The sequence below is a fragment of the Triticum aestivum genome, chromosome 4B, assembly GCF_018294505.1.
Source record: "Triticum aestivum cultivar Chinese Spring chromosome 4B, IWGSC CS RefSeq v2.1, whole genome shotgun sequence".
Lineage (NCBI taxonomy): Eukaryota > Viridiplantae > Streptophyta > Magnoliopsida > Poales > Poaceae > Triticum > Triticum aestivum.
Genome location: NC_057804.1, coordinates 491342933 through 491354840, shown reverse-complemented (window position 1 = coordinate 491354840; position 11908 = coordinate 491342933). Strand labels below are relative to the sequence as shown.

The 11908-nt window shown below is 43.2% G+C and overlaps 1 protein-coding gene across 2 annotated transcripts; it reads left to right on the top strand.

The window, feature by feature from the left end:
• Positions 1-2316: 2316 nt before the first annotated feature.
• On the top strand, positions 2317-7287 carry LOC123092892 (protein SHORT HYPOCOTYL IN WHITE LIGHT 1). Of its 2 annotated transcripts, none has more exons than XR_006444922.1 (3): positions 2317-2732; positions 2886-2951; positions 6772-7287. XR_006444922.1 is itself a non-coding variant. In XM_044514741.1 (3 exons), exons 1-3 carry the CDS (start codon positions 2377-2379, stop codon positions 6925-6927), a joined length of 612 nt encoding a protein of 203 aa, XP_044370676.1. In that variant the 5' UTR covers positions 2334-2376; the 3' UTR covers positions 6928-7287. The 2 variants fall into 2 exon arrangements, 1 of the variants encoding a protein (XP_044370676.1); XM_044514741.1 differs by having other exon boundaries at positions 2334-2766.
• The last annotated feature ends 4621 nt before the right edge of the window (positions 7288-11908 follow it).

Below are 11908 nucleotides of genomic sequence, written 5' to 3'. Positions count from 1 at the left end.
TATTATCTACCATGGCAAATTTATACTTTGGAACATGAAAAAATTATTAACATGGCAAATTTTACATTTGGACTATGGCAAATTTATATTTGGATAATGGCAAAAAGAATATCCAATGGCAAATTTATTTGTTACACCATGGTCAATATTTTTTTTACACGATGGCAATTTTATTACGTACACCATGGTACTTTTATTGTAGGTCACATGGCACTTCTATTATCTATACCATGAGATTTTAAAAAAAAAATAGAACATGGCAATTTTATTAATTAGATCGTGGTAGTTTATTTTCTAATTTAGTCATGACTATTTTATTAACAACTAATTTTTTCATGTACATAAGATAGTTTTTTCCATTTATCATAGTGAAATAATATCTAATTTTGCCATGGCTATTTTATCTTTTCCCAATACCATGTTTTTTTCGCCAATTAGCCATGCAAACAACATTTGCCATGTTTTTTTACAATAAAAAATCTGACCTTTTGTCATGTGACATTTTTTACAAAAAAATTCCATCTTCTTTTATATTTTCTTTTTCTTTTTGGACTATGGAAAATTTATTTATTTATCTGCAAGAAAATTTCTGATCTATTCATCTTCAATCATGGCAGTACAACGAATACCAGAAATAATAAAAATTACACACAGATCCGTAGACCACCTAGCGACGACTACAAGCACTGAAACGAGCCGAAGGCGCGCCGCCATCGTCGCCCCTCCATCGCCGGAGTCGGGCACAACTTGTTATAGTAGACAGTCGGCAAGTCGTCGTGCTAAGGCCCCGAGGACCAGCGCAGCAGAACAGCAACCGCCGCAGATGAAGAATAACGTAGATCAGAAGGATCCAACTTGAAGACACACGAACGTAGACGAACAACGACGAGATCTGAGCAAATCCATTAAAGATAGATCCGCCGGAGACACACCTCCACACGCTCACCAAGGGTGCTAGACGCAACGCCGGAACAGGGTCTAGGCGGGTAAACCTTTATTCCATCTTGAGGGAGCCGCCGCCGTCTCGTCTTCCTGAGCAGGACACAAAACCAAACAAAACTGAAAGAAACAACTAAAAACGAAGCCCTCTCGCCGGCCCTTGACGAGATCCACCGCACCCCCATTGGCCCTAGGGCCACCGGAGAGGAGCGGATCTGCGGCAGCGCTGGCGGGAGGCAGAAACCCTAGCTCTTTTTGTGGAGGAGGAGGAGGAGGCCGCGGTTGGGTATGAGCTTTTTTCTATGGCAAATTTATTGACATGGTAAATTATTTTTGTGTACTATGTCATGTTAAATTATTGTTTTGACCATGACAATTTTTTTTGGAACGCGACAAGTTTACTATAAACACCATGGCAATTATGACTGTACATACCATGGTAAATTTTTTTGGTACATTACTTTGGACCATGGCAAATTTATTGTTCCTACTGTGGCAAGTTCATTGAATAAACCATTGTAAATTCTTTTTGTGCACCATTGCAAACTGTCCGAATATTCCATGCCAATTTTGTTTTTATGTGATTTTTCAAAAAAAATGTTTAACCTTTTGCCATTTATCTTCTATTAATTTTTTTCCTTAAAGTTGCTATGTCAAGACTACAAACATTTATGTCAAGATTTGCCGTGCTGTACATAAACAATCCCTCCTTTAGTTGGCATGTGACTATCACAATTTTTCTAATTTATTGTTAAGCCATGCAGCATTGCAAACTTATTCTTTTTGTCATGGCAGTTTTTCATGCTCTACAACATGGGAATTTTTGTGTGTATGTTTTTTAATACATATGCAAAAAATACACTGTTAAGCTATAGCAATTTTATTTTTTTACTTGCATTGAATTTATTATATGTAGCATGTCATTTCTTGGCTTAAATCAGAAAATGTAATTTCGGCCTGATCCATGTCGCTTTGTTGCCAGACGCACACCGTCACGCTGAGGCAACCCTGAGCGAACGGTCCTGGAAGGAAACAATGTTCATGATGAGGTTTCTTCCGAGTGAATCATCCAGGATAGAATGTTCGCATGAGGCATCCTTCAAATATAACCTTTGGTAGTTATTCGGGTCCTAATCTTAAATAGTTGGTGGTCATTTCTGGTCATGATCATTCGTATGATTTGTTTTGACATCACCATTCATGTGATCTTAGTTAAGTTTATCAGTATAATTGTGATAATATGTGTGCTGATTTTTCCAGTTAACAGTATATCATAGGAGTAGTTCCAAAAGTTTCAAATGGCTCAAGTTTTTCTAAACACGCAATCGCTTAAACAGTAAATTCCCAAATTTAATGTGAAAAACGAAAAGGAAAAAAGGGAAATGGGGGCAAATCACCAGCTTCCCTTGGCAGGCTGAGCACCAGCAGCCTCCTCTCATGGCGACCATCACCTGCCACCTCCCCCCTCTCCTCCCTGCCCCCGCCTCCCGGCATCATCGCCACCTCAAGCCCTCCCCCTCCCCCTTCAATCGGCACCTCCGCGCCCCGCCTCCGACTCGTCTCCTCCGCGCCGCCCGCCGCCGCCATCCCGACGCCGTCGTCGTCGTCCCAGACGCCCGCCCCTGGGTCGGCGACCTGTCAGGAGCCGCCTCCTACCGGGACGGGAGGGAGGAAGATGGAGACGAGGAGGACGACGCGGACGAAGACGACGACGACCGCAGCCTGGACCTCCTGGCGCGGTTCCTGCACTCGGTGTTCAGGAAGGCCTCTCGCCGCGCGCGCCGCGCCGCCAGGTCCGTGCTGCCGCCCTCCGTCCCCGCTGAGCTGGTCCGTTTCGCTGCTTGCTCTATCAGCTTGAGTTTGTCATGCTTGTTCGGAATCAGCGGCATGGAGATCTCCACCGGATTTGTGCGTGATCTGGTGTTCCCGTGTTTATGCGCGTGCAGGTGAAGTTCTCGGTCAATGGTGTGCTGGTTCTCACCTTCTTGTGGATCCTCAAGGGGCTTCTTGAGGTGAGGAATTCCTTCACATATAAGCTGTTTGATGCCCTGTTTCAAAATTGTGGGCAAATACTATTTCTGATTTAGTGTTCTATGCGCAACAAATGGTTGTGATGCTGTATGATCCTGGGATAGTCACTAGTTTGTGCTTTGAACGGGCATGTTCGTGCAGGGAACAGATAGGTACTCTTTGTTGCTATTTGCTTAGGCAGTGAGAACTGAGGAAGACAGCTAGTGCTTATTGATGGGGCAGTCTTTAGTTGTCTGCTTGGGAAGTACTCCCTCCGTCCCATAATATAAGAGCGTTTTTGACACAAGTTTTGTCAAAAACGCTCTTATATTATGGGACGGAGGGAGTACTTAATGAAATGCCGATTCAGTGCTGATATGGTGCTCTTGATATGCACAAAGCGTTGTGTTCCGTGTCTGATTTATTTCTGTATCTAGAGGGCATGTTGGTTTGAAGAACAAACACATACTGGTTTGGCTACCATTTTCTTAAGCAGCAAGGAAGAATTATTGAGTAGTCTTTACTTGTCTGCTTAGGAAATGCTTAACATGTATAGGAACCTTGGTTTCTGAAATTTTGGCATAGGTAGCTAATTTGATGGGCAGTAAAATGGGTGGTTCTTATTGTTGCTGACTCCATATGGTTGGAGCTATATGTCGATCAATTAGCCTGATACAAGTGATCATCACTTTGTTGGGTTGATGGATATTTTCTAAAAATGGTGAGGGGGTTGCCCCGGTTTTCTTTCAGGCAATTGCTCAAAAGTGAACGTTTCAATAGGTGTGTAAGACCGCACAGATAGTTAGTCACACCAAGACATAGTTACTTCCTTGTTATCAGCATCGTTGCTTTTAGAAAATAGGTCCAGTAGAAGAATATATATGAGTGCATTCCTCACTTGGAGGGGTTACAAGTGAGAGAGCTTCAGATCTTAGTACAAATAGCACATAGAGCTCCCAAAATTAAGTAGGATTAGCCCAAGGAGAAGCAGCAATCACTCAGGGAAGGTGCATTCTTCAGGCCATCAGGGCATCAGGTTGGATCATAGGATGCCAGAGGCAGGATGTTACTGCTGTGCATATAATAGACTGGTGAAATGAGGCCAAAACATTTGTGCTAGACGTGGCGTTTTGCTTATTGGTAAATGACCCTTCAAATTCCCCACTGTTGATTTCTTTTTAGCCACCAAAGCTATCTATGCTGGTTTAATGCTGTTACGTGTCAGATCAGTAACCCTGTGGTAGATGGTACAGATCCAACACTCTCAGTTTGCGATAGAAAATGTAAAGTTGCAGCTTATGTCTCTGTACTGTTTGATTCTGTGCAGCCAACAATTTCTACCTCAAAGTTCTTTATTTAAGCCTGTCTATTATTTGGTTTGTGCAATCTAACCCCTCTACCCCATTTTTTACTAGCACTGTTTTGCTTATTTCATGTTATACAGTGATTCCCTAGTTAGGCCCATTCTATTTGTATACCACTATATAGTGGGCCAATAGCTTCAAATATTAGTCGTTGGATATGCCCATCCAACGGTCAAGAGATGGCAAATCCGAGCATTATCATCCGTTGGATTAAGTTTTCAATTCATAGGATTCTGCCATGTGGCCTTCTAGTTGAACCCCAAACTTTACCATCTCATGTGTTCTAGAAGCATCTGTCGACATGCTTATCTGATACTCTAATAAAAAGGGACTAGAACAATCTGGATTCTACTAGAGAGGTAAGAACCAAATTGGATCTTGTCCAATACGATTCTAGGAAAGGAAATACATATTCAAATGTATTTTTCCATGCTTTTTATATACATTTAAATGACGTGCAAAGCACGTACAATTTACTAGTTCTACTAGTGACGTGACAGGCACAATTAAACTGACTGCTAGAGGTAGTTGTGGGTTAACTCAACAGAATTAAATCAGACTGTCACACAAATTGACTAGTAGATGGGCTTGCAAATTGCAATTACGTTTTTGGAAAATTCTGCAGCAGTTAAAAGTTGCAACCTTATTTCTGTGGGTAGGTTAATTTATTGTGATGGAAAAAGTGAGAACCTTGTTAAGCCAAGCATGTTGAGCTAGTTAATGAAGAACCCTGTTCTGTTTCTTTTCATCTCTAATTCCCTCGTAACTGATTTGCTGCGGCAGCTCTTTTCCTTCCTGGATTAAAATGCCAAGCTTACAGGGATCATCAAACTTTAAGTTCATGGTCTGTACCACATATACAGTCTAATTCAGTGACCACCCTATGAGGATTCTACTGAGTTGCCAGCAGGAAACTTTCCTGGCATGCAAATAGTTAAGTATCTTTGGCACTTGCACAGTTAAACAGTACCCACCAAGACATGAAGATGACCTTATGGCTTACGCCATTCATCTCGTGTAATGATACTGTCACTTTCTTGGGTTATCTATTCTATGTATGGTCCATGGACATGGATTTTGAACCGGTTTTTCCTGTTTCTGCAATCAGCATTTTATTTTGTGTTACAGTATATGTGGATTGCACTAGCCCTTTCCATCAGTTCGGACTTTTGGTTGCGTTGGCTAGTGCATGAAGCTTATCATGGTATCAGAGCTAAGGTCTTGAGTTCAAGTCCTGGTTTGCGCAATTTATTTAAAAATTGCTGATAGCCCCCCTTTGTGTCCACGTAGAGGCCTCTTGAGTCATACGCGAGTTTCGCGCGCTGTCGCTCTCTTCCGGTTGCACGTGTTGACTTGTCTTCCCCGTCACACGTGAGAGGGGGTGTTACAGTATATGTGGATTGCACTAGCCCTTTCCATCAGTTTGGACTTTTGGTTGCGTTGGCTAGTGCATGAAGCTTATCATTTTGCAAGATGTCCGTTGTCCGATACTTCATTATGACACCCTTAGCGTCTGGGATGGATTCTACTTTGTATTTCTATTTACTGGAATTTTGTTGGATGGGAAACAGTACTCCAAGATAACCCTCCAGGGTGTTGGTTGAGCCTGCGAAAGTGCATCTCTTCCCATCAGGGTTAGCAGAGTCCTCACACTATATGGACATGAACATCAATAACATTCTGAAGTGCTGCATGACCGTTGTATTGCATGATAGCTAGTTCCAGCCTGTGTTTGTAGTGACTGATGACAGAGAATCAACCAGAATCAGAAATATGGCTGTAGAATCAACACGCACCCCAGAATTAAAATTCTGGATAGGAGTTAGGCTGCCGTCATAATCTATTGAACTCATACATATTTTATGTCATATTTGTGGTTACCTGCTAGCCAAGAAATTGATGTCACGCTGGTAGTTGGTTCGTGCAATCAATACACCAGTTAGGGTTGCAGCTGCCTAAAACAGAGGCAGGAAAAAAAATCACCAGTTGCATCCGTTGGCATGTGGGCATTTGTTTTTGAGATATTAATAAAGGTTTAATTATTCAGCTTTTGGAAGATGCCTGGCTACCTGCTTACTGCATTTATTGGGCAAGCTAAATGTTTCCACGTAGTGTACTTGCCATGTACTCCCTCCATTCGGAAATAAGTGACGCTGTTTTGGTTTTTGAACTAAAACAGCGTCACTTATTTCCGAACGGAGGGATTACCTCTCAAAGCTGTAACTTACAGACTTTGCATTTCAAAAACTTAAACAGCGTCACTTATTTCCGAACGGAGGGAGTACCTCTCAAAGCTTTAACTTACATACTTTGCATTTCAGGGGGACACGGCAAAGTCCATCGTTGAGATTTATCAGAACGATGAATTTACAGTTTGTCTGAAACGTTGCATTGATGCTTGTGGAAAACTCAACTTTTAGTCTTTTCTTTCAGTAACTTGTTTGTATTTTCTGTGCAGGTGGTCTGCACATTTGGAAGCATGGTGTTTATAAGCATCCTTCTTGTTCGAGGGATATGGTCTGGAGTAACTTACATCAGAGAAAACCGATACAGCTATATTCAACAGCTCAAGGACGACGACAGCCGGTGGAGCAGAGTACAGCCCGCTGGTTGATCGTTTGCTTTCCTTGCTGGCAACATACTCTGATTCAAAGGGCCCATGAATTATCCAGGGCCACTGTTGAGATAGCATGGATGCTCCCAGCTGTGCACAAAATGCTGATGTTTGTTGTTGCTATAAATTGCTGCTGGAGAATCGAAGGAACCCCCCTGTAGTCTATACAAATAAGTGGTTCTCTTCAACATGATGGTAAAAAATACCGGCGACTAATTGGGTTTTATATCTGGCCTGGCCCCATACTGGCCGGGCCGATCTCGTATTTGTTGTAGTATGAAAGGTGGTGCGAAATGCCTATGGTCAGTACAGTGTAATTCTGTTTCATTTTGATATATGGAGTGGTACTGAATATCCAAAGCTAGTATTTTCTCCTGTGATGCCATGAACTAGCTTGACAGAGTAGTAGTCCCGCTTCTGCAGTGGACGTCAAAATCTTGCCGGGCAACTGTCTTTTGATCTCCATTGGTTTACAGAGGGAGTATGTCTCAGTCTTGCTGCTTTTGGTCGTTCGTTTAGATTCTTTGTTTGCTACTCTCGCCTGATCATTTGCTCAACTGCTTCGTGTTACCTGATGCTTTGAGTTTGAGATTCCTCCTTTGGCTCTCGCTAGCATTTGGTCTGTTTACTTCTAAAAAGGAAGAAGGCCAGAGACAGCGGAAATCCAAGACAGTAGTCGTCACTCAGGTCAGGGGCACTGAGGTGTAGTATTACACCAAACCCTTATTATTGATGGAAAACCTATCAATCTATCAGAATAGATCATGCCATATATCATCAATCGATTTGAATCGTCACGCTTTTCGTTCATTTCAGCCACGCCAACAGACACAACCACGGATCCCGATTCAGAAGATTCTGAGAACGGCGAGTTAGGCTAAGACTTAGGAAGGGCATTTCGACCCTGCCCTAGTTCTCCATCATTTCACAGTATTTAGCCAGTTTGACACCTTTTTGTCATTATTATCACGCGTGCCGACTAGCTACTGCCTACTGCCGATCACTTGTACTACAAGTGTCCCAAATCTTGCTTAGCAGGGACAATATGTCTCTCATACTCCGTCGTGTGTACAACCATGCTAGCTACCCCGTCAGCCAGTTACCCGTCGCCATCGGCGTATTCATGCCGAATCCCTGACGACCCATACTCGACCGTCAGATGCGCATCGGACGGCGCCGCACGCCGCCCCGATCTTCTCCGGACCCATGCGCCTTTATGAGCAAGAGCGACGTGCCCGGCCGCCCCGGAAATGTGGGAGTGGGAGGTGCGCGTCCGTCCACGACGCAGAAAGCCTGCAACGCTGCTGCGCCACATGACTCGCGGCACGGCCACTGGTGGAGGTCTCGTGTTGCACGTACACCTTTCTCTACCAGCCATATCTTGTTGCGGTTGACCGACGCTTAATCTTTGATCGTTTTGGCTGATCCGGCGACAAACATTTCAATCACACAGTTGGGTCGCATTTACGCCGAATCTGACCCAGAACAACAATTTCCTCGTGGCCCGATTTCGGTGGTCCGCTCGTATAATTCCCAAGCTGCTGGCAGTTAACACGCTAAGGCAAATCATTCGGGAAAAAATGCTGCTGGCAGTTAGCACTAGCGATCACCACTGGTTAGGCATGGGGCTGCTGCTGTTTCGTCGACCGGTCGACGGATGATTGAGGCGGCATTTTTCTTTGGAGCACTGCTGGTCGCTAGGCGCGGTACTACACTGGTACGGCACTGGTCTTAGGGGTGGACACGAACTAGTTCAAGAGCCCTATCATTTTGGCCAGGAGCGCACATGCTGACGAACTCTTTCTTAATTTTCAAAAGTAGCCAGACTGAACTGTAGTAGCTTGGACCGCATTTCGTGGTGTGATATGTTAGTAGATTAAGATGTAGATCGGGAGTGCTTTCTCTAGTTTAGGATGAACTGATAAACAGTAGAGCCTACGCCACCATTCGATAGTTATCGATAACAAGTAGGGAAAGTTCATGAAGGCACTACCTATTTGGAGACTTGCAGAAACAGACAACACATCAAACTCAAGCCCTTTGTGGAGTGCTACTACATGCCATGACATTTACCCAAGAAAATGCGTGCCTCTTTTTATTTTTTTGTGACGGAGGAAATTGCGTGCCTCACAAACCAAACGACCAACGCCATCAGTATGTTGGTCCATGCCATGAGTATTCGTGGTACCGCGTACATGGTTGGGATTTGAAAATCTAGGAATGATGCAAACAAACGATTATTTTTCTTACCCCTACGTGAGCTAACGGCGTATGACTGGAGCGAGCGGTCAACCAGACCACAGCTCCGCTCACCCCAAAGGCCCAAACCACCGATCTCGCACGGCAAAAACGAAGCAGCCGGCTGCTACTTGGTTTTTCAAACATAAATTATTTTGAAACAGTTTCTTTTTTTTTTGAAACAGCAAACATAACTTAAGAACAGTCGCCACTTGCGAGCAGCCGTGGACTGGCTCGAACAACTCAGAGCATGCTTGGATACGTTTTAGTCCCATGACTAAAAGTAGTGGGACTAAAACTTGCTAGTCTCACCCATGCTTGGATCCAAATACTAAAGAGACTAAAATCTAGTTATTGAGCATTTATTATCCTCCAAACCCTCCAATCCAGAACTAAGGAGAGGAATTAAATGAGGAGAGAGAGAGCTAATACATATTTTAGTAGGTTTCCCATGACTAAAAGATTTTAGCCTCAAGACTAGTCCTAGCCTCTCTTTAGTCAGGGGTGCTTGAAACTTTAGCCTCTAAAAGAGACTATTTTTAGTCAGACTAAAAATAGTCCCTTGTATCCAAGCACCCTCTCACTCCTGCTAATACAATCCGTAGACTATACCCTTCTGTTTTTTCGAGTCAGAGTTGTGTCAGGACTATGAGACTTCGTTGATTCTCAGGAGTTTGAGCGACACGAGACGAGTCAAAGATGACTTTTGTACTCAAACTTCGGAACATATCAAGTGATAGGGGAGGTTAAATGCTCCCATGCTGCAATGTAATTTCTGCCGTTGGATCTCACATCCTCCAATGGTCAACATCGGTGGGATGTAAACCAGGGCGCGATTATGGACTTCCTGAAGAGCCCTTCTAAAAATGTTAACATAGGTGGGAATAGGTTGAGATACATGCTCCAGTGCAGAAAAATGGATTAGAAAATCAAATGTGTGTCAATGGGTGCATGCTTTTCCACGTAAAAAATGAGAATGAATTTCAAACACCTCAGCGTTGTCGCTCGGCCGCAAACATTAAGATATATGGTTTTTAAATTCTAGTAAATCTAAAACTTGTCTGAATTTCATGAAACTTGGCATGCTATCATGGAATGGCATCAACATGTTGTGATAGAAAAATTATTCCATTTGGGACATATTTGCATATAAGCTTCTAAAAAATCAGAGCTTCTCACACGAAGCCTCATGATGGAGAAACGATATTGGTTGCCTCATTTTGATTTCAAACTTTCGTCTAGTGGCAACATAGACCAACATGAGTGTCGTGTTGAAATTTGAATTTTTTTTGGTTCATTAGGACATTTTTATACATTAACCAAGTTTTGTAGGCAGTTTATGTGCATAATTCAAATTTAAACTACATATACTTGCTCCAATGCAAAAATGGGTTGAAAAATCAAATGGTGTCCTTGGGTACATGATCAGGACCCATGCAAAAAATGGAAATGAATTTTAAACACCTCAGCACCGTTGCTTGCCGGCAAACGTTGAGATACTTAGTTTTTAAATTCTAGTAAATCCAAAACTCATCTGAAATTCATAAAATTTATCATGCTATCATGGAATGGCACCAACATGCCGTGGTAAAAAATTGTCCCATTTGGAGCAAGTTATGGTATACGCTCCTTATAAATCAGAGATTCTCACAAGAAGCCTTGTGGTCTGGTAGGGAAGGTGTGTCACCTTTCCGGACAAAACAACATCTATTGCCCCTTCTTGCCTTGATTTTTTTTCTAGATACAACACACACTGACCGGAGTGTTATGTTAAATTTTAAAATTATTCGGGGTTCGTTTGGACATTTCTATACATTAACCGAGTTTCCTACGCATTTTATGTGCATAATTCAAATTTGAACTACATGCACATGCTCTATTGTAGCAAATTGGGTTGAAAAATCATATGTGTGACCTTGGGTGCATGCTTGGGTCCCATGCAAGAAATGAGAATGAATTTCAAACACCTGGGCATCGTGGCTCAGTCGATAACATTGAGATACTTTGTTTTAAAATTCTAATAAATCCAAAACTTGTCTGAAATTCATGAAACTTGGCATGTGCTATCATGGAATGGCACCACATGATGTGTTATTTTTCGTGTCCAATTTGATAGAAGGCGCACGAATTAACAACCAACAAAGGCATTTTGAAAACAAATAGTTGTCTCGTTATATCTCAAACGTTTGGATAATTTAAATCGTGGCCGTTCTACTAACCATTCACGCGACGCCACGCGTCAAACTTTTAATGGCTAGGAGGTGCCGTGCGGATAGCTGCTTGAGTAGATGGGAGGCGTGCGAGCGCAGTCCGCTGCGCAGGCTGACCGGGAGGCATGCAAGCAGTCCACCGTTGTGCAGGCTCATCAGGAAGCATGCGAGCTGTACGGCGCGCAGGATAACTGGGAAGCGAGCCCTTTGACTTCCATGGCCGCGCGCCCCCTCAGCATCATGGGATGCCACCGTCGACCGCTACATCGTAGCGCCACGAATTGTCGTCCTCCTGCGTCGCGCTCGTCGACCACCCGACTACAGGGTCTTTGATTTCCAAGTGAAGAACATTCTGAGCTGGCTTGAAGACTTCAACAACGGCGTCCTGGAGGACGACAACGACAACACCAGTGCAGCACGCCGCCTCCGCTACCGCTGCAATTAGTATCTCGATCATATGAATCTAAAGTCACTATATTAAAAAAACAGCAATGGTTTTCAAATTTAAAACACCCATCACAAACGATTTAGAT